Source organism: Choloepus didactylus, chromosome 4 (assembly GCF_015220235.1).
Source record: "Choloepus didactylus isolate mChoDid1 chromosome 4, mChoDid1.pri, whole genome shotgun sequence".
Classification (NCBI taxonomy): domain Eukaryota; kingdom Metazoa; phylum Chordata; class Mammalia; order Pilosa; family Megalonychidae; genus Choloepus; species Choloepus didactylus.
The window spans coordinates 127,939,351-127,963,112 of NC_051310.1; the positions used below are offsets into that span (position 1 = coordinate 127,939,351).

General features: G+C 36.7%; 1 protein-coding gene across 2 annotated transcripts; it reads left to right on the plus strand.

Annotated features, from left to right (window-relative positions):
• The first annotated feature begins 1,722 nt into the window (after window positions 1-1,722).
• ARPP19 (cAMP regulated phosphoprotein 19) lies at window positions 1,723-22,880 on the plus strand. Of its 2 annotated transcripts, XM_037833937.1 has the most exons (4): window positions 1,723-1,765; window positions 1,968-2,022; window positions 14,043-14,165; window positions 18,831-22,880. In XM_037833937.1, exons 2-4 carry the CDS (start codon window positions 1,978-1,980, stop codon window positions 18,999-19,001), a joined length of 339 nt encoding a protein of 112 aa, XP_037689865.1. In that variant the 5' UTR covers window positions 1,723-1,765; window positions 1,968-1,977; the 3' UTR covers window positions 19,002-22,880. The 2 variants fall into 2 exon arrangements, with proteins under 2 accessions (XP_037689865.1, XP_037689866.1); XM_037833938.1 differs by lacking the exons at window positions 1,723-1,765; window positions 1,968-2,022 and adding an exon at window positions 13,847-13,960.
• Window positions 22,881-23,762: the final 882 nt, after the last annotated feature.

The window sequence follows — 23,762 nt, forward strand, 5'->3', positions numbered from 1 at the left end:
TCTCACTCTCTTGAGGGATGGATGGGGTGGGACGTTATCTCATCTCCTTCTTCACTCACTACTATAAGCTGTTGAGTAAGGGCACCAAAACCTCAAAAACACTTCTGCTCTTTGTAAAGCTTCCATACACCTACCAAATTCCAAACCAGAAAATCTTAATTGGAAGTGTACATCAGAACCACCAGGGGGAGCTTTGGTTAAACACTGATAACTTGGGCCTTGCCTCAGACTTAATGAGAACCTGTGACAGTGGGGTTTCTCAGTGATTTTAATCCTCCTGGCAAATTAGGTTAATTAAAATTAAATAAAATTAAAAACTCAATTCCTCAGTTGCACTAATCCACTTAAAAAATGCTCAGTAGCCACATATGGCTAGTCACTACTATACTGAACAGCACAGACATAGAACATTTCTTCTACTGCAGAAAGTTCTTGTGGACAGCACCGATCTAAAATATATCGATGGTAGTTGGAGCTGTGAGGGTGGAAGTGATTTCCCAGAGAGCGTTTATCCATGAAAGTGGTATCCAAGAGGTCAAGAGAAAAGAATTTTCAGAACAGGATGTTAGTAATCAGAGTATGCTACTTTAAACTTTCAGGTACATAGTTCATGATTATAATTGGGGAAGGATAACTTCCTAGACACATCCCCACAACAGTGCATTGACCTTGATGAATTCACCATTGACCAAAGTCTCCCCCTCAGAACTTCAAACCTTCTTTCAGGAACAGATTCTCTTTACCCAAAGTCACCTACACTGGATTTATATATGTGTTTGTCTATTAAATTTTAACCTAAGCCCCCAAATACATTGATAAAGGACATATACTGGTATGGCAGTTTATCAGTAAAATTGCAATTGTTAGATGCTCCAGTAAGTTTACCTGGTGCATTCTCTTTTATCCCCGTAGTTCTGCTTAAAGGAAAGACAAATTATCAGTAGATTATTTTGTAACCTGACGCTTTTTACTAGAGAGCAATCTTACTTCCAAGTTTGTGGGTGACATGTCATTGGAAACACCATGCATTGCCTGTAGGTATTCAGATGCCAAGGATAATGAGGATAAAATATAAAGCCACAGAATTTGGCAATTAAGAAAGTCATTGGGCAGCTTGGTGGCAGCAGTCTCAGTAAAGTTGTAGGAAAGGACCCCTGGGTTGTAGTAGTTATCAATGAATGGAAGTTGAGTTCCCTCATTAGATATCTATTATCTATGACACCCTGGACTCTGGGAGTTAATTATAAGCAAATAAGGAAGAGGTCCCTGCACTGATGTGGCTTATCTGAGCAGGAAAGATGACTTTAATAAAGTAATCACAACACTTAACAATATAATGATACAGTGTACGTTGGATAGGAAATATACAGAGCTGTGATAGCATTTAATAGTTGCCTTAGGAAAGGTTTCCCCGAGCCGGTGTGTAGGGTTGGGCATGTGAAGGATGAATGGGGTTACATAGGCGAAGCGGGGTGAGGAGAGACTTGTGGAGAGGGCAGCACGGAGCTTTAGAGGATCTAAAAGAAGTCGAGAGCCAGGAGAATAGGAAGAGGCTCGAGGAGTGGTAATAGCATAAAACTCCTGGAACAGAAGGGACCCGAAACGGCAGAAGGGGCGGGAAGAGGCGGAATCACCAATAAACTACAATTCCCAGGAAGCACTCCGCAGCGACCAACGGATATGAGGTGAGGCGCGAGCCGCGACCTTTGAAGGAAAAAAAGGAAGTGCTTCGGCATCACAGAGCCGGAGGAGCGGCGTTAGGCAGGTACGGGTGTGGCGCGGAAGGGGCGGCTGGGTCACGGCGGGCTGGTGCAGCGCCTGCCGCGGGGCTCCGTGTCGTCATAAGGCGGCGGCCATTTTCGCGGGCGGCGGCGGCCCAGGCGGGCACTCGGGGAGCAGGGACGGGCGGCGGCCCGGCGGCCTCGGCCATCCTGTAATCGCATCTTTTCTGGGCGTCTCATCTGCAGAGCGAGCGCTATGTCCGCGGAAATCCCCGAGGCAGCCTCCGCGGAGGAGCAGAAGGTGAGTATGTGCGAGGAGCGGGGCCGGGGTAGCCCGGAAGGCCTTAAGCAGTCCCTGCCCCTGGCGGGCCTGGCGGCGGGCTGGGCGCGGGCGACTTGCGCCCGCGTGGTCTCGGGGTGAGATTGGCCTGCTCTCGCCGGCTAGGCATGGGCGTGCCCCAGATCCCGTCCGGAGGCGCGGGTGCAAAGTGCTGCTTGTAAATCGGCTAATCGCAATAACTCTTGTATTTGGCACCGAGTTCGGAGTTTGAAAATTTCTCTGTTTTTCATGAAAGTAGCCTTTTCTAAAACCCCTTGGTGTGTTGCATTTATTCTTAAACATTTGCGCATAAAGACCCAGAATTCAGTCCTTCTACGTGTAACCTAAGTTTTTCTGTGGGCATCACTTTGCTCAGGAAGTTTTATTTTTCCCTTGAAGAGCTCTTCGAATAGTATTATAAGCATGCTGTTAACGCTAGTCTCGTGTTTGGGTGGTGAGTTAGACCTGGATTGGAATTTCAGATCCAACACTTGTTAGCCATGTTATCTTGGTCAGTTACTAAACTCTTTAGGCTTCAGTTTCCTTATCTGCAAAATGGTAATCATAGTGCTTGCTTCATGTGGCTGTGAAGCTTTAATGAGGTAAATAGCGTGTATTAGCAGACTGTGCTTGTAATTGTTAGCCAATAAGGATTCGCATGTGATGGTTGACTAAAACTCAGAAAGGTTGGAATTTTAAGGTTTTCACTAACATAGTTGAGCCTTTTTTTCTTGGAATCACGAATATTTTGCAAACTCACTTGTAGTATCTCTGATGTGGGGCAATATGACAGGAATCAGTACAGTATAGTTTGCATTATGAATGTAGATGCTGTATATTTTACCTAGGTTAGTGCTTTCGCCTTCTGTCATAATTATTTCTGCTGCCCTGCCGTCCTGGGTATGTATGACGAACTGAGAAGGTCCATAGTATCCTGTTTCCTCAATTGTTTATGGAGAGTTACCAGTACTTTTTCTTAAATATCAGACTGCCTTACCATAAATAAGATTCGGTCTAATGCTTAGACTTTGTAAAGTTTTCTGTTTAATATTGCATCCATGTTCCTAATCAGATTAGAAAATGGATTCTAGTTTTCAACCCATTACATATGTTCTTAACCTTCTTAACTTTTACCGACTTGGAGGGGTTTGTTTTAACATTATTTGTAAAATAACTGAAAAAAATAAGGCAACAGCAATAGCATAAGTGAAATTGGCTGGCCATGTTCCCTTACTTGGGAATATTCCAGTGAAAACTGTTGAGTAAGTTTTCACACTGTACCAAAAAATGGACTTTGGCAGCATAAAAAAAAAGTTTAAGAATTAAAATGTTCTCAGTAATATTAAAGATCCCTTATTGTAAAACATTTATTGTGATGTTTATTATTGCTGGGATTTAGGAACCCAGAAAAATAACAAATCCATGTCTGTGGTGGCTTGACCTTGAAACACCAAAATTGACCTCAGGCTTTACTTCTGGTACACAGTAGTGTGCTGTGTAATTTTCTCCTATAAGATTTGTTAAGATGTTGCCAAAGTGTGAAGTGTTAATTTTTAGAGTGTGAATGCTTTTACTTCAATGGCTTAATGATATGTCTCCTAACAATAAGGAGGTTGTTCTGAATGTTTTCTTTTAATAAGTGTTTCTTCTTACTAAATATCTATATTAAAAATTGATTTCAGGTCCTTTGGCTTTAGAGTGTCATTAAACCAAAGTGTGTTAGGAATATAATATCCCTTCTTGAACTGAGGATTGGCTGTAGATGTCAAGGGCCAGGAGCGTGGTTACCATGCCTGAACATGAGGAAAATGTGCAGTGTCACTTCTGTGTTCCTATGGGCCAGTCACCTGTTTCTTCTATTTTAGAAAAACAATTAGATGACTTAAAAAAACTGGGTTATTGTCTGTGCATCCAATTGACCTTTCAGTTAAAGCCAAAGTATTCAGCTAAAATACTTCTGTACTTTTATGATAGTTAGGCTATTGCTTCTGAAAAATTAAGTTAAAGAGACAAGACCTGCATGGAGTAAGAGCTAAGTTACTATTTCTTAAGTAGTGTGTGTACCTTTATTAAGAGAAATAACCCATACAGATGCCTATTTTAAAAATTAGAATGTTTAATATGTAAACATAAAAGTAAATATGAACTCCCATGTTAAGACCCTTACAACTCTAAAACTAAAACAAGTACAAACCAAACCAATAAAATTATAAATTATTCAGCATAGCATAGTCTTTTGCTGAAACTAAATTTCCTGTATAGTGAAAAACCATAGTGACTCTTAAGCGCAGGGGCTTTTTGATGTGGCAAGTTAACACATCCCTAAGCCATGTGATGATGCAGTTCTCATACCATTTTTCTCTTTTTGAACTTTTTCAAAATTCTCCCTTTTCAGAGTAGGCTGTGAGGTCATTTAACTCTCCAGAGTGACAGATACATCATTCAGCTCTGTTCTTTTCTCATTAGCATGGACAGTTGAAATAGTACTACTAAATCTCTGTCATAGCACATAGTCACATAGTACTACTTAGATGTGAGATGGCAATTCATATGCTCCAGAATATGCTTACATTTTTCTTTTCAATTATCACTGAAGTAAAAACAGAACATTAGAAAATTTTAGCAGAGACCTCATGGATCTATCCTTCATGAATTCTACTTTGAATAACACTAAGTGAAAATAGACATGCCCTGTCCTGGTGGTGAGAAGAGGCATTGTGAGCACTTAAAACAAATGATATTCTTATTGTGGGCATCATGCACAGGGAGCCTTTATTTATCTATTCTCCCTTAGCACCTAACATAGTGCCTGGCATTGTTCAAAAAATGGCTGAATGAATTTTCCTCAGAACTTCTCTTTTGAAACCATTGCCAAAGGAATATTCCAGTATGCATGACAGTGCTAGTACTGCAGTTTAAAAAGAGAGGGCTAGACCATGGTGATATAAAAAACTTTGCTCAGATTCTCTTTAAGAGATCTGAACCAAACCACATACACATTACTATAGCTATCTATCTATCTGTCTGTCTGTCTGTCTGTCTGTCTGTCTATATTTTAATGAAGAAATCACATTGGCAGGTTCTCTAGAGATTTTATTGTAAGATTCATCAGATTAGTAAGGTGTTGTCTTGGAAGAGGCTAACTAGAGTTCTCAATTAAAATATTTCTGTTAGTTTAAGAGATACCCTTGATGTCTTTGTGGGCTGTGGAAGAGGCAGAGAGAGCTATTTAAATTACTTCCATATATCAGTAAATAATGGATATAAATTGCCTTCCCATTTTTCCAGCCCCCCCCCCCATTGCAGTTAGTGAATACTGGTATTCAGCATTTGTTTTGATACTGCCGCTGGTAACTAAAAGGCTAAAGAGTTTTCAGAGAGCAACATGTAGTTTGGTCCATGTGCATTAACATTAAAGACTGTTTCTTCTAGCTACCCTAGCATGTGTTTGCTGTACAACAGTTTGATAGGTTTTCCTCTGTTGTTTGTGCAAGGCTTTAATATTTAACTGGCTCCTGTTCCTAAACCTGCAAGTTTCTGCCGTATAATATGAAATATTCTTAAGATAAACTGATGATGAAGTTGTCAAGTTCTGGAAAGTTTTTTTAGCTTTATTGAAGCAATTTTGGAATACATTGTATTTGTTCATTTGGCATACTTTATTGAACACCCATTAAATTCCAGGCACTGGGCAAGCAGCAAGGACTTAATAGAACAACAGTAGTTTTCCAAAGAGGTTAATACAATATTGGTACCTTCCTGGCAATATCCAAAGGATTTGTAAGCATTCATTAATCCTTTATTCTTATTCATCAGTCAGTGCATCAGTGAAACATATTGCTGAGCAGAGAATTTGCTTAGAGCAGTCAGATTTTTATTGCTGATGTTGCTCTGTAATTTCTCTGCTGAAAGCTGAAAAGTAGTATCTGTCATTCAGTTACTGTCAGTCCATAATTGACCACAAAATAATCCTTGATTATATGAAGGTCCTCTTTATAGGTATATTTTTATAATTTATACCCTACATACTTAAAGAAAGGATTTCTAATATATTTCTACTGCATAGTTCACAAAAATGTGAGCTCTTAACCTTGATAAATGTTGGCTCCTATGCGAGGCATAGAAAATAAAAAGATTCTTAATTTGGGGTATATGTACTTGTCAAGAGGATAACTGTCATTTAAAATACTGTTCTTAAGTATCTTTTTTTTTTTTTTTTTTTTTTAACAACATGAAGATACATATCTCTGTTGTAAAATCCTAGGTTTCTGGTTTCCCAGTTTAAAGTTCAGTCTTTAGTCAGAAGTTCAGAATTCTGGATGAAATTTCTCCTACCAACAAAAAACAGGTGTGTGTGTGGGGGGGCGGTATTATTAACATAGAAACCACTTAGCTGTGTGAAAGAACTCGTATTCTAGAATTTATTTCTAAAACCTGGTATAATTGCTGTCTAAACATAAAGGCTTCTTAGAGAATAAAATTTCCAAGTGAGATTTGAGTTTTAAAAATACTTTCTTCTTGATTAAGCTTAACATTTCCCCTGTTTCTTAATTCTCCCTGTTGTATCTTTGTTTTCCATTTCATTAATTTCTGATTTTTATTTTATCTTACTTTCTTTGGGTTCCTTCCTTTGAGTTATTAAACTGGATGCTTAGCTCATTAAATTTCAGCTTTCTTCTCTAATATAAGTGCTTAAGGGACATTCCCTGTATCCCACAGATGTTCATATATAGAATTATTAGCAGTAAGTTCCAAGTATTTTAATTTCCATGATTTCTATTTGACCCATGAATTATTTAGTAATGTGTTATTTTTTTTAAAAATTGAGATTGTTCACATGCCATACAATTACCTAAAGATTTGAAGTGTACAATCAGTTGACCATGGTACCATCATACAGCTGTGCATCCATAAGATTGATTTTTTTTTTTTCAATTTTTAGAACATTTCCATTACTCCAGAAAAGACATAAAGACAAAAAAAAGGAAACTTAAATCCTCCCATACCCCTAAACACTCCCTCTCCCCATTATTAAGTTATAGTTTTGGTATAGTACATTTATTTGATACTGTTGATGAAAAATGTTAAAATACTACTAGCTGTAGTATATAATTTGCAATAGGTATATATTTTTTTCCTATATGCCCCTCTATTATTAACTTCTAGTTATAGTGTCATACATTTGTTCTAGTTCAAGAGAGAGATTTCTAATACTTGTACAGTTAATCACAGACATTGTCCACCACAAGATTCACTGTTTTATACATTCCTATCTTTTAACCTCCAACTTTCTTTCTGGTGACATATGTGACTCTGAGCTTACCTCTTCCACCACCTTCACACACCATTCAGTACTGTTAGTTATTCTCACAACATGATACCATCACCTCTGTACATTTCCAAATGTTTAAGTTCACCCTAATTGAACATTCTGCTCATAATCTTTAGCCTCGTTCTGTATCTTGGTAACTTATATTTCATGTCTGTGAGTTTACATATTATAATTAGTTCATATCAGTGAGACCCTGCAATATTTGTCCTTATGTGTCTGTCTGATTTCACTCAACATAGTGCCCTCAACGTTTCTTCATCAACCCATTTTTTCTTTAAAACGGTTTTGTTCACACACCATACATTCCATCCTAAGTAAACAATCGTTGGTTCCCTGTATAGTCACGGTATATTTATGTATTCAGCACCATCATCACTATCTGTACAAGGACACCTCCATTTCTTCCACAAAGAAGGAGGAAGAGTCAAAGAAGGTAGAGAGACAAAAGAAAAAGAAAAAAGAGAGAGAGAGAAAAAAAACAAAACAAAACATTACAGCTAGAAAGCAACAAAAGGAAAGATAGCATTAAACTAAAGTAGAATAAAGAATTAAACAACATCACCAATGCCAGGAGTCCCATACCTTTCCCCTGTGTCTCCCCTTCCCCCCATATGCATTTCGCTTTGATATATTGCCTTTGTTATATTAAAGGAAGCATAATACAATGTTTCTGTTATAGTTTCTAGTTTGCATTGATCATATTTTTCCCCCAATCCCACCCTATTTTTAACACCTTGCAATGTTGACATTCATTTGTTCTACCTCATGTAAAAACATATTTGTACCTTTTATCACAGTCGTTGAGCACCCTGGGTTTCACTGTGAGTTATACAGTCTCAGTTTTTATCTTTCCTCTTGCCTTCTGGTGTCCCACAGGCTCCTAACCTTCCTCTTTCAACCATACTCACAGTCATCTTTGTCAGTGTACTTACACTGCTGTGCTACTATCTCCCAAAATTGTTTTCCAAACCTCTCACACATGTCTTTTCCTTTCTGTCTGCAGTGCTCCCTTTAGTGTTTCCTGTAGAGCAGGTATCTTGTTCACAAACTCGGTCATTGTCTGTCTGTCAGAGAATATCTCTCCCTCATATTTGAAGGACAGTTTTGCCGGATATAGAATTCTTTCAGTATCTTAAATATGTCATGCCACTTCCTTCTTGCCTCCATGGATTCTATTGAGAAATCTGCATATAGTCTTATCAAGCTTCCTTTGTATGTGATGGATTGCTTTTCTCTTGTTGCTTTCAGGAATCTTTCTTTATTTTTCACGTTTGATAATCTGATTATTAAATGTCTTGGCGTAGGCCTATTCAGATCTATTCTGTTTGGGGTACACTGTGCTTCTTGGATCCATAATTTTATGTCTTTCATAAAATTTTCATTGATTATTTCCTGTATTATTGCTTCTGCTCCTTTTGCCTTCTCCTTCTGGGACACCAATGACACATACATTCCTGCATTTCATGTTGTCCTTCAATTCCTGGAGACGTTGCTTATATTTTTCCATTCTTTTCTCTATCTGTTCTTCTGTGTGTAGGCTTTCAGGTGTCTTGTTCTCCATTTCCTGAGTGTTTTCTTCTGCGTCTTGAGATCTGCTGTTGTGTGTTTCCATTGTGTCTTTTATCTCTTGTGTTGTGCCTTTCATTTCCATAGATTCTGCCTGTTATTGTTTCAAACTTTCGATTTCTACCTTATGTACACCCAGTGTTTTCATTATGCGCTTCATCTCTTTTGCCATATCGTCCTTAAACTTTTTAAATTGATTTAGCAATAGTTGTTTCAATTCCTGTATCTCAGTTGAAGTGTAAGTTTGTTCCTTGACTGAGCCATAACTTCATTTTTCTTAGTGTAGGTTGTAGTTTTCTGTTGTCCAGGCATCTGGTTTCCTTGGTTACCCCAATTAGGTTTTCCCAGACCAGAACAGGCTCAGGTCTTGGAAGGAGGCAACAATATCCAGTTTCCCTGAGGGTGTCTTAGAAGCTTGATACACCCTGTGAGCTTCAAGTCACTGTGTTTTTCTGCCCAGCAGGTGGCGCCTGTCAGCCTGTAGCTCCCCACTGGTGTAAGGAGGTGTGGCCCTTGGTTGTTTTCCCCAGGCTCTGAATGGAAGGCAGGTAGTAGAGCTTGGCACCACCTTCTTCCTCTTGGGGAAGTTACACCCCCTAGGGGGAGGTCATTTACATTTGTGTAGTCTCTCTGCCTGTGCCATCTCCACCCTTGTCTGGGTGAACTGAAAATGCCTGAGGCTTTCTCCACTGAGCTGAAAAAGGGATAGAAAGTTCCTTTCAGGGCCAGTCCGCAGCCACCCTCCGCCTCTCCAAGGTCAGTCGTCACCAAAAGCCTCTGTCTGCTTGTTGGGGATTTGTAGCTTGTATTGAGCAGACCATGTTTGTTAATTAAAACCCCAGTTGGAGCTCAGCTGTGCTATATTCACTTGCTTGGAGACTGCTGCTCTCTAGCACCACGAGGCTTTGCAGTTCGGGCCGTAGGCTACTGGCTTGGATCTGCAGGTTTTACTTACAGATTTTATGCTGTGATCTTGGGCATTCCTCCCAATTCAGGTTAGGGTATGATGAGTGGGCAGTCACGTTTGTCCCCCCGCAGTTATTCCAGATTATTTACTAGTTGTTCCTGGTTGTTTATTAGTTGTTCCTAGTTGTTCCAGGGGGATAAACTAGCTTCCACTCCTCTCTATGCTCTCATCTTCTTCCTCAGTAATGTGTTTTTAATTTCCAAATCTTAGGGATTTATAATTTTTTAATTATTTACTTTCAGGTTAATTAATGGCAGTCATAGTGTTCTGGATGAAAATTGTTGAGACTTGCTTTTTGGCTAGTAAATTATTTAGTGAATTTTCTTTTCTTTTCTTTCCTTTTTTTTTTTTTTTTTTTGCTTTCTTGACCTATTTATAATTAAGAGAAGTATGTTGAAATCTCCTGTAGTGGAGTTGTAAATTGCTCCCTGTAGTTCTATTTTTGTTATATGTATTTTGAGTCTGTTTTTAGAGGCATGACTTTTTGATCCTCTGTGTCCCTAATAATGCTTTTTGTCCTCAAGTCTATTTTAACTGATGTTACTATAGGTGCACTAGCTTTCTTTTGATTAGCATTTACTGATATGTCTTTTGTCATCTGTTTATTTTCATCCTATCAGTGTCCAAAATCTGACAGTCTGTCAGTCCATTTGTGTTTTATTGTGGTTATTGACATTGGGATTTCTTTCCACCAGCTTAAACTTTTGCTTCTTTTTGGTCTTTTTTATTCATTTTTTCCTCCTTTCTTGTTTCTCTCCCCGTGTCCTTTTTTGAGTTTTTTTTTTTCCTTCCATTTTGCCCCCACTGTTAATTTGGAAGTTATATATTTCTGTTATTTACTTTGTTACTCTTGAAATTTTTTCATGTATCCTCAGCTAAACAAAGTATAAAATTAATATTGTAAACCCTCTTCTAAGCAATATAGAATCATAAGACTTAAACTGCTATATAGTATTTTTGTTCTGTCCTTTTTTAAACCTCACCTGTGAAGTTAGAAAATTGGCTTGTTTGTCAAGTACCCATTTCTTTGTTCACCTTTTCTTTCTGTATCTCAAAGCTTTTTTGGGATTATTTTCATTCTATCTGAAGTATGTCCAGAAACATGCGATCACACCAAATTCTGTGTTTCTTTTGCATTTTGAACATGACTGTAGGAATAAATTCCATATTTTACCTGATTGTATCAGTGTCTGGCAGGTGAGCAGAAACCACTTTGGGTATTTCAAACAGAAAGGAATGTGATTTAGGGAATTAGGTTATGAATTATTAGAAGGGATAGAGGAACAAAAGGGGAGCAGGTGACGTTTTCATAAATAAGGAATGGCAGAAAGCTATAGATCTGCAAGAGTGCATGATGGTCTACTGGATGCTCCCCTGCAGGAGTCCACAGTGGCTACTGCTGCCATTGTTGTCTTCATCACTCACCAGAATGGTTTCTTTCTCTCTGCCTTTTAATCTGCTGTAGGTGCCATTGACAGTACCTAATGGGAACTGTGAAAAATTTAGTTTCAGGCTTCCTATATCTGTACTGATACAGAGGTACGTTTAGAAAAGGGCAAGTGTGGGCTGAATACTAGCTGACAGGGTCTACCACCAGAGTATTATTTATACTTCTATCCACACGCACATCTGTAGCCTGTCAGAACGCTGGTGAATGTCCCCAGCATTTGAACTTGCTTATCAATAAGGTCCTAGCACTGTGCACCTGCAGGGGTTAAGAATGTTTTTGTAAGATTGATGAAAAGTATTGTGGAAGTTTTGTTGGTATTTACCACATTTTAAAAATGTAGCTTAATTTATATTCTTTTCCCCCTTTTTTGGTGTTACATGCAACTGAAATTCTGAATCCAGCTAGGAAGTTGCAACTAGCAGGGACTTGCCATTGTACTATGTTATTTGGCAAGAAAGTTTAGAATGCGTTCTTATTTCTAGGGCACTTTATAAATCCATTCAAAGTCTTAAGTGACATTTTCCTGCAAACTAGGGAAGGTTGCTACCCTCATACCAAAATTTTAAGGGGTCTCCTGGATACAGAGAACTAATAATTCAAATCAAACAAAGGAAGAAGTGGAGGGCTCTCACTTCCTAGCCCCAAAAAAGGTAATTGGTTTTAGGATTCTGTGAACACCCTTAATGTAAAGGTGCTGGGACTGAGGGCTACAATCAGCCTGGAGTTCTTTTCAACCAATATCATTTAAAAACTGTACTGGAAAGCCCAAGAATAGGTCACTCCTCCCGATTCCACTTCTAAGTTACAGTATTAGGAACACCCCTTGGCTACAGTAGATGGCCTGCAGTGAAGGCAGAACCACAGAGAAGAAGCTGTGCAGTGACCTGGGCCACCTTCCTACAATAAAATGGTAACCTTAAATGTATATTACTTCTCCATGTTTTATGATGAATATGTGGGAGTTAGGTTCTAAAGTCAGTAAGACGCAAATCACGTGTAACTAAGATCACCCTTGAAAAATCCTGGGAAAGGTTTAATTGCATTGGAGATTGCCACATTAATTCTAATAGGTCAAGTAATCACTTTTTTGCCCAGTGTTTTAACAGATGGCTGATTTTTTCAATTGAGTGCCAGCCGAGGTACTAAGCTTGTGTTGTAGGGATTGAGTTTTTAAACACCGGAATGATAAATAGCATGTTGATATGTTTACACTATGAAAGACATCCAGGGGTTGGAACTAATATGAAAACTGCAGATTTGCATCACACACCTTAAACTTGAGTGCTCTCTGGGACATACCTATCTTCTTCAATAAAATGGATGGCAGGATCTCTAAATTCTCTATCTCTGGCTGAGAACATAGTTGATTTTTCAGTATATCAAGAGAGTGAATGATGTGACCACTGTAAAGCCAGTGAAAACATAAATTTTGAAAAATTACAGCATAAAGGAGGAAAGTAGAGCACTTTAAGCAAAACGAGAGCATATATATGTAAAGGGGCCCCATAGAAAAAAGCAGCAGCTTTGTTCTCAAAATCCTCTAAGACTGAAAATAAAAAGATGTAACAACACTTGAAGTGTTCAAGATATAAGGGAAATGTTGACAATATATAAAGTGAATAAAGCTGATTGTAAAGCATGTATGAACATAATTTTGAGCAAAATTTATACAAAAATTGTATTAATGTATTTCCTAGATTGATAAATGATCTACTTTCTATAAAAGAATGGTAGGCTTGACATTTATCTGTTTAACATTCCTGCTTTTTGATGTTTGTAAATAATATGGAAGAATTGTGATAAACAGAGGTCATAATTTTGCTGAGCCTGGTATGCCATAAAAGTGAGTCCCTTAGCTAGAAAGTGTGCTTTGCCAGCTGCCTGGCCTCTCCATCTCAGGGCAGCTTTTTTTTTTTCTTGATTCATTCATTCTTGTGTAGTACTTGCCATGAAGTAATAAACACTTTCTCTATAAAATATCACTCTTGGAAAGAAAGTAAACTATATCAAGGGTGGTGTTAAAAATGAATAGGCTTAAGATATTTACAGTCCTCTGTCAGAAAACAGGTTTTTGAGACATGAAAGCATGAGATCTTTGACATGAACAGAGTTTGTCATTAAACATGTAGGGGGAAGTTAGGTGATAACGGGATGAACAGAAATGGTATTGATTAAGATTACATGACATGTCTCTCTCCTTTACAGATATCAGAATATTCTGTTTTCAGGAAAATGTGCTATTAAATAGACTGCTGTTAATTTCTAGTAAATTAGTAAACTTTCAAATCATACATGATTTTGGATAAATAGGAGATCAAAAAGATCTTTTGTATTTTAACAATTTTAGGATGATTCTCTAATTATAGGCAAAGAGCTGAAGAATTCCATAGAAGGTAACTGACTATAAATGTATTATACATATTTGGAAAGTAATGGCATGCAAGCTGAGCTATCTTGATATTTTTATCTTATGTGTGGGGTGTTACACATGCATCACAGTTATAATAGAGCTATCACATGGATCATTTCAAAAACAAGATAGAGATGTTTTAAACCTGTGCTGAATTTCTGATTTGGCTGCAGTATTTGGCATTTGGCAACTAAAGTCAGACTCCAGATATTAAAAGGTGAATTATTTAAAATAATTGAGTTGTAATAGAGAACTAATTTATTTAAAATTGTTTCAGGAAATGGAAGATAAAGTGACTAGTCCAGAGAAAGCTGAAGAAGCAAAATTAAAAGCAAGGTATCCTCATCTGGGACAAAAGCCTGGAGGTTCAGATTTCTTAAGAAAACGGTTACAGAAAGGGGTAAGTTCTCAAGTGTAATGCTTAAACCATATGAATTCAGTGTGCTGACAGATAAAATGGATGTCTGTTATGTAGCTCTGTACCTTTACTGGGTAGGCTTATATCTGTAATATTTTTTCAATATTTTATTCTGTCCATTCTGTAAATATGTATAAGAATCTATAATATTATATAAGCTAAATCAAACATTTAGAAAAGTACAGATAATGATATAACAGAACCCATGTACCCACAAACTAGAGTTAATATGTTAATATTTTGCCATGTTTTACTTCAATTTTATCTTTGTAAGGAAGAAAATGTTATAGATGTAGTCGAAACCTACTCCATGTGTATATCCAACCTAATCCCCCTTCTCCCCCAAAGCAGTCACTATCCAGAAGCTGTATTTATCCTTCTTGCCATATTTTTAATATCTATAGTATATTAGGGGATCTTTCAAATATACAAGGAAAACTTAAGGTGTGCTCATAGATAAAGCATTTTAGTAGAAGAAAGTTACTAAATACAGAGAAAAATGTTTATATCCAACCTAATCCCCCTTCTCCCCAAAAGCAGTCACTATCCAGAAGCTGTATTTATCCTTCTTGCCATATTTTTAATATCTATAGTATATTAGGGGATCTTTCAAATATACAAGGAAAACTTAAGGTGTGCTCATAGATAAAGCATTTTAGTAGAAGAAAGTTACTAAATACAGAGAAAAATGTTTATCCCTGATAGAAATCCATGAAATGTATATTAGATCATTAGATTAATCATATAATAGTATATATACAACTAAATTAGAAAAATATTTAAAATAATACCTCCTGGTAAGGTTGAAGTTGAGTGAAACTAATAAGCTCTTTGCTTTGTGTAGCAGTTAAAATTATTACTCTCATTTTGGAAAGGGGTATGAATCAAGATTATAAAAAATTCATGATCTTTGAATGGATGATCTCTTGTGAACTAATCTACAGATATAATTCAATATAAGGAAAAAGTCGTCTGAAGACATTCCTTGTAGCTTTACCTGTAAGCAGCACCACTATTCAATAGTAGATATATGGTTAAATTGTGGAAGTCAACAAAATAGAATATTATGTGGTCACTGTTTATTTTGAATCTGGCTATGTAAAATGAATATGTCCCAGTCTAATTAAAAAACCATTCCCTCAGGTGAGTTTTTAGTTATAAAATAAACTATATAATCATCTTTGCCTATTAAATTATTATTTGGATTTAGGATTTGACTTTGTATTTGGGAAGTCTTTTTTCCTATGCTAATCTCAGGCATATCTAATACTTAGAGAGGCTTTCTTCTACAGGCTGTTGTCTGTAATTTTTCTCTAGTTTCAACTATTTATGACATTTTAAGTACCTTCCAGTCAGAGTTTATATGCATTGTATCTTGGAGCTGGTATTGTAGATATAAATATTTGAGAGCAAAATGCCAGTTGAATCAAGAAATAATTATATAGAATTTGAGATGTCAGCTCTTGAATGATACTGTATTGTATCATAATGTGTCAGTGAATAAACTCTTAACATAAGGGAATGAAGTCATATCTTATTATTTAAAGGGTTTTTTGTTTGTTTTTAAATTCTACATCACAGGCTTTTTCAGTATTTTCTCTGTTACACTAGTTAGTGACCTTTGCAAGTTACCTTAGCATCTTTAGTTTTTCATTTGAAAGATTTGGATTAGATGTTACTTCTGTTTTACTGTACTTATTTATGCTAATAGTAGGTGTCAAGGATTAACACCTATTTTAGGTTTTTAACAGCTTGACCACATACACAGTAGCTACATAGAGTATAGCTACTGGGAGGATTATCACAAAGCTTTCCTGTCTTTGTTTTTCCATACTTGAGGAATTTGTGAAGTCCCAAGGCTGAAGATCCAGTTTTAAAGAAATCTGGCTTTAAAAGTTAAACATTTTCATGTCAGGAGATGACTTAGTATCATCGCAATTATAAATACTGATGTGTGGTCCGTAAATTTGGGGAGAAGTCTTTTATAAAATTGTCTTCCAGATGATCCAGAATATGTTTTGTTAATTTCAGAAGATTTTCATTTAAAAATTCACAAAATTTAAAAATTGTTAAAGATAGCTAGTATCACCCTCTGAGACGATACCTGTGGATCCTGGTTAGTTTTTCTCTAGCCACACTAACTTTGATTCCTTTTCCCCAAGCAGTGTAGGCTAATCTGTAGTTTAGTGAAAGCTCCTTATCATGAACCTTATTTACTATAAAATAAGTATTGTTAAATACTGGCTTTTTTACCATGAGAAAAATCGGCCTAAAATTTGCATTGTCAAAGTTTTCACTTAGTACTTTTGACTCAGTAAGAAATTTGGCTGGCTACTCTGTTTCCTTCCAGAGGCAACTACTACACTTCAGAAGTGGCTCTCTAATATAATACAGTGCGTCAAAAATTCTGAGATTGTTTTTCCTCCTCTTAAACTCACTTTAAAATATCATGTAGGAAAGGAGATGCTAAATCTGCTTATTATTGTGCCTAAGTCACCTGAGTACCTCATTGGTGCTCAGATGTGGCCCTCTCTCTCTAACTAACCCAACTCAACAGGTGAACTCACTGCCTTCCCCCCCCCTACATAGGACCTGCTTCCCAGGGGTGTAAATCTCCCTGGCAACACAGGATATGACTCCCAAGGATGAGTCAGAACCCGACATCATGGGATTGAGAACATTTTCTTGACCAAAAGGGGGATGCGAAATGAAACAAAGTTTCAGTGGCTGCGAGATTTCAAATGGAGTCGAGAAATCACTCTGGTGGACATTCTTATGCACTATATAGATAACACCTCTTAGGTTTTAATTTATTGGAATAGCTAGAAGTAAATACTGTCAAACACAACCCAGTAGCCTTGACTCTTGAAGACGATTGTATAGCAATGTAGCTTACAAGGGATGACTGTGATTGTGAAAGCCTTGTGGATCACATTCCCTTTATCCAGTGTATGGATGGATGAGTAGAAAAATGGGGACAGAAACTAAATGGGTGGGGGGTTATTTGGGTGTTCCTTTTTACTATTATTTTTAATTCTTTGTTTTACTTTTTCTGGTATAAGGAAAATGTTAAAAAAAATTGATTGGGATAATGAATGCAAAACTATATGATGGTACTGTGAACAGGTGATTGTACACCACAGATGATTGATATGTAAATATATCTCAATAAAACTGAATTTAAAAAAAAATCATGCAGGAATGAAGCTGCAGCAAGCCTTGGAAGGCCCTGGTCAGAGTTTCCTTATTACATCTTGGTGTGTTATATGCATAGTGACACGTGGAAGGCAGTTTCTAACGTTAGATCCTCTGGCCTTAGGCCAGATTTGGCTTATCTTGGAGCAGAACAGTCCTTGGAGGAGGTAGCCTGGTAGACCTTTTCTTGGGCCATTCAGCAATCTTATGCTCAGCTGTGAGCTCCCCAGCTACTTCATTTTAACATGAGTTATCCCTGAAGTCTGAGAGAAGTTTGTTTTTCCCCTTCACCTTTGGTCCAGGACCTCATCTCATACCTGGAATATTCCCTTCTAGCCCACCCCACAGTGAGGTTAGGTTCCTCTCCTTTGAGCACCCAAAGCATCTTGTGTACTTAAAACAGTATTATATGATGAAATGAACAAAACAAGGTACAAGTTTTTTCCCAATGTTTTCATCAGTGTTTTACCATTTTAATACACGGCATTAGAGATCTGCTTATTTGTAATAGTCTATTGCTCATTTGGAAAAATAAACCAGTGAACAATTAAAAGAAAACAGTGTTATATTAGTTGATGTACTTGACTATTGTCCATCTTTGTATTTTTCTCCAGTTTTCACACAGTGCCTTGGCATACAGCAGGCACTCAGTAAATGTGGGTTAAACTTGATGGTGTAAGTCAGAAGCAAGGCAAATTAATCTGTTTTTACTCTGAAACAGTTCATGTTTTTAGCTATATTAAGGTTGATCTTTTATTCTAATCATAACTTATATTTTAGTGATAAAAAGGGCATAGTTGCCTTCTTCCTCCAACTAAAATGATAATTTTATTCAGTGTCTTTGAAAAACGGAGGAAGTTTAGGAATAAACATTTTAAATGATAATTTCTAGTGAAAAATTTATTTCTTCCATTACTCCTGTCATTTATACTTTAATATTAACTTTGATTTTAATGAACTGCTCTAGTTAAATGATTCAAATTCTTGCAGAAATGTCTGTTCTAGACAGAATACCAGCAACTATAAATAATAATTTTAATAACTGTAAGGTTGATTGGGGGTGGGTGGCACATTCTAAGTGCAAGTTTTTGAATGATTTGTTATTTTCACAATTATTTAATCAAGGGTTTCAGCCTGATTGCTCCATTAGTAACTAAAATTGCTCAATGTGAATTCCCTTGAATCCAGGACTATTCATTCCCAGATAGCTTGATGAGGTTGATGTCAATCTTGAACATTTTATACTAGAACCAGAATGATCCAAGTAAGCCTGAAGAAGGGGTTCTTGCTTGACTTCTCAATTTTTGATTTATGCTGCAACTCATTACAGGGACATAGCCATTTTATGTTTTCATTAATTAGAATGTGGATAGTCTATATCTTAAAACAGTGCAAATGCATATGAAACCTTTTAAACTCTGGCCTGAATTCACTTTTTTACTTTTCTTATAGCAAAAATATTTTGATTCTGGGGATTACAACATGGCTAAAGCGAAAATGAAGAACAAGCAACTTCCTGCTGCAGCCCCGGATAAGACGGAGGTCACTGGTGACCACATTCCCACTCCACAGGACCTTCCTCAACGGAAACCATCCCTTGTTGCTAGCAAGTTGGCTGGCTGATTAAAAGCACTGAACTGCATGAATCTTCTAACTCCCAATATTTCTCCTTAATATGTTACTTCTCGGCATTTTGTTTCGTTTCATTCACTGAGTCATTTGAGACTGACAGCTTTGCAGGTAGTGGTAGTGTGTGCTGCTATTGTAAGGGGATATATATGTGTAGAGTTTTGATTAGTTTAACAGTGCACTGATGAAAGGGACATGTTAGAACAACATAAGGTAATCTACTTGAAAATAATTATATATATTACCTAACTCCTAGTGTAGTGCTGGTTCCAACAAGTAACAAGTTTTAAAAATTTTAATGTTTTGGATTTTCCTTACTTCATCTTAATTATAGCTTTGTATGTTACTCTTATTTAATATAACCTCTATTGTATTGATTTCTTTGGGATGTTGTAAAACAGAAGTTTAAGACCACAAGTTGGGATAAAGGTGTTACGTATTTCAGACACAAATGAATAGATGGGGCTCTGTGCTTGAACTTGAATGGCCTTAAACCTGTTTCACCTTTAACAGTAGAATTTTACTTGGGCAATATTTGCCCATTCTGGTGTAACTTATGTGACTCTAGTGCTTAATAGCTGCTGTTGAAGCTAGTATTCTTAGTTCTATAGTGTTTAGAATACTTTTTGTTGACGATGTGAATGACGTGTGCATGTGCATTGACTGTTGAATTCACTTTTGTGCCATTTTTGTAAATACAATAGTTTTGCACAACCTCTCACAAATGTCTGTATTAATTTCACACTTTAAAAAATAGATGTGCCAACTATAAGCACAAGAGTTCCTACACAAAACTCTGTATGTCATTAGAGCTTTTGTATATTAAGAATAGTTTACAATCTGGGACTTACAGAACAAAATTGAAATCTTTACTCAGTCTGCCATAGACTTTAAGCCTTTTTCATTTGTTACTAATATCCGTGACATTCAGTGGCCTTGTGCAAATATGATATGTTGCTTAGGCATATCTTTTGTCCTATGCAGAACATTTCATTCTGACTTTTATGAAAATTGCAATTCATGTAATTTATATAAACTTTTTTAACATAGAAACTTTTTACTTCCACAGTCAACTTTGGGGGCGCTAGAATGGCTTCAATACTCTGTCCCTTGCCCTTCACTCCTCCCTTTTTTCTTCTTTGACTCAAATGGAGTTGGGCTGTTTGGTCTATTTAGAAGCATAGCATCTGTGTTCTAACTCTTTAAATTTGCTCTGCTGAATGCTGTGTTTAATGCTAATAGTGTTTTCCTTATAATTTCTCAGTTGTTAATTAACCACTCTTAATCCTATATTATTAATATTTGATCATTGCTTAAATAAAAGGAACTTTATGATGCAACAAATACTTGAGAAGACTGACCCAGGAACCTATGTCAGGATAAGCTAAGTGAATTAGGCTTGCTATAATTAGAGTAATTTATCTGATAGGTAGAAGATACACACATTAAAATATTTAATTAGATATTTTGCTTCTATAGCTGTCACTTTAAGAAAATTACTGATTTACTGTTACTTGTGGTTGATCTAGTTAGTAAGAATTTAATTGGGACATATTTACCACTCTTTGAAGAGCTCTTCCCATATGTTGTAATGCTGTAGCATGATAATGAGCATCAGTAGCCTGAAAGGATACTATTTTTCTTCTCATCCTTAACTTGCACAGAGTCTCCTCTCTTTTGGATTCAGGCATCCTTTCTGGATCTTGGATCCATTTGTATACCTGCTTCCTGTGACCCCAAATCATAATAGATGGTGTCTTGAGCATAGCACCCGCATTTAAAGGCTGCCTAGCGCTCTGAGGAAAGCTCACTGATTGTCTTCCTGCTTCGCCACTCCCCAAAGCAGAACAGAACAAAACAAAATCAGTAACGTGCTTATTTGTAGTTTTAAGGATCAGTAATATATATATTTATAATGGGAGCAGGTAGATTATTCTAAAATATATATAATCATTGTAGAATCAATTTAAGAATTATGTGATATTCCAAAGTAGAATTTCTGTAATATCTAGTCTTGTTTTTTTATGGATTTTTGGAAGCTATCACCATTCAATTCACACATGTGAGATGATTAATCTGAAAGAACAGGGGGACCATGTTACTCCTGATCATGATAGGACTCCTGCTGTGGTTTGGGACAGATGATATAACCTCTGCCTGAGTTTTAGTTTGTAAAATACAATGCTAATATTTAACCTACCTCAAAACTTGTTGAGGATCTGTGAAATGCTGAGTAAGTGCCCAAAATAAAATATTGTTGATTATCTCTTTATTAAAGGTCAAATTTCCTCATTAAACCAACCTGCCTTCTGGAAAGTCGCAGTACTTCAGATCTCAGGATTTTCCATTGGGAAAGACCTGTCACTAAGGATTCCTAGGTGAAATTGCTTAGCTTCCATTGTTGGTGCTTAGCAGAGAGAGGTTTTTAATTTTTCTATTTTTTTGTTCTGCCTCAAACCTCAGTTTATTGAAGACATACTTCTAGGCTGTTTTACTATTGCGTGATGAAGATATTGACTAGATGAGCTTAATTGTCCATTCATATGATTTCAGAGTTGTGGGAAATGGCTAATTTTAATCATTGTCCTGTTTATTATAAATAAATGTTGGAGTGATCTGAAGTTGGAGATGAATACTTTATGAAAACTGGCTAAGGTCTGAAATAAATGACCTGTTTATTTCATGTCCCAGTAGCCCCTAATTTGAGAAACATTTCATTTTTGAAAGCTACATCTGACTAGGACAATTATAGTTCTTGGCAAATTGAGAGAGTAAGGGTTATTGGATTGTTTTGATGAATTGGAAGGAGCATGTTTGTGGTCTCTTTACAAGTTGTTCAATATTCTGCTGCTGCTTACCTAAAAATACATCTTAACTTTCTTCAAGACAGGCCTGGCAGGACCTCTGCTTGTTATTACTCCAATAGTTGGCATTATTGCTCTTACATGATGTAACAAAGCTATACCTCTGAATATTCATTGATACTTTTTTCTAAATCAGACATGTATTCTTTCTCAGTCCACATTAGTGAAGTTTTATCAAAGCTAAAGTGTAATGCCTACTCAAATTGTGCTCTAAACTTGGTGTTTGTTAATCCAGGGACAGGAAGAGCACTTCTGGGTGGCAACTAAAGTAGTTTCTCTGATGGCCTTTTCACATTCCACAACATTGAAACATTTCGTCCATTTTTCATTTTCCTTCTTTCACTTTGTTTCGCCTTACCCCATCCCTGCGTATTCCTTAAGCCCACTGATAGCACTCATTAAGTGGTATTTAGGGCTGATGAATTATTGACCCTTAATATCCTTTCCAATACACCACAAAACACTGTCCTAATCTGGAAAATGAATAATTTGAACCACTGTCCCAACTCTGCAACTCAGCATGCACTGCCAGTCTTCCCCTATCTCTCTTATTCTCCCAATTCCCCAATACACCTTGTAAAATTGCAATCAAAGAAATCTGACTCTGGAATTGTTAACCTACGGATAAAACCACTGATTTTTATACTGTTTTATTAGTTTAAGCATTTTAAATAGACAGGCTGTGGATTTTTATCCTGCAAATTGATTTACTGGTAGTTGTGGTAGCCATTAATGTATGTTTGTATTATGTTATTTATCAGCTAAAGAGAAGATGGAAGAAAACATTTCTTTAATACGTGCCCCTAAATCTGTTACTTCATCTCTGTCATTTGTGATGCAATATGACACTTCGCCTATAGTAAAAGGGCCAAGAATAAATGGCTTTTTTGTAGAACCCATCTATAAAGTTTGGAGTTTATGCTGAAATTTGTCAAATAGCCCTTCCAAAATTACACTTGTGAAATATAAAAAAAAAAATAATAAAATTGATCTACCTAATTTCTACTCATTTAATTTGCAGTTTTGTCTTATTTAAGTATAATGGTAAATTATTTTTCAGTATATATTTTGACATTGATCTCTTTAGATGTCAATAATGTGGAAAGAATTTGACTATTGTAGTCTTAGATTTTGTTTTAACTTAAATAATGAATTTACCACACAGAGGAAATTCAACACACACTAACTCTTGAAAAACTGTAGAGTGAATTCTTAACTTTTGGGGCTGTGCAGTCTTTGGGAATACAGTGAAAGCAATAGATCCCTTCTCAAGGAAAATGTAGAAGAATGACATAAAGGGGGTTTGCACACAATTTCAAGGCGACCTTGAGACCCCTATTCAAGGACCCTTAAATGAGGACTCTTGACCCAAAGTAAATTGTCATATCACTGATGCTGAAGGAGCAGTATATGCACTGATAACTGTGCTAGCTGATTTGGCCATCATAGCAGTAACTAAAGTAGGGAGAGTACTCTGACCCATGGGGTGAGATAGAGAGGAACCCTTGACCATGGGTATCATGTTGGATTATCAAGTAGATTGGGAATATAATCAGATCTCCTGTGTGCCTCAGCAGTTGGGACAGCTGAGTTCTTAATGAAAGGGGCAGTTTAACAAGTGACTAGTTCACAAGTGCATCAGTAATCCATAGAATGCCTAAAAGGAGCAGAGGGTATTTTGGATTTGGTGTAAGTTGAATAGGATGCCAACATTGCTGAGGAAAAAGTGTGTCCCATCCAGAATAAATCATAAATGAAATCACTGACTGGGATGCTTGGGGTTACTGGCCTCATAATAGCTTTAGTGCACTTTAATTAGAAGGATCTCATGCTATGACTTACAGATTCCCAAATATTTCATTGAACAGGATGTTGATGCTGTGGGTTAATG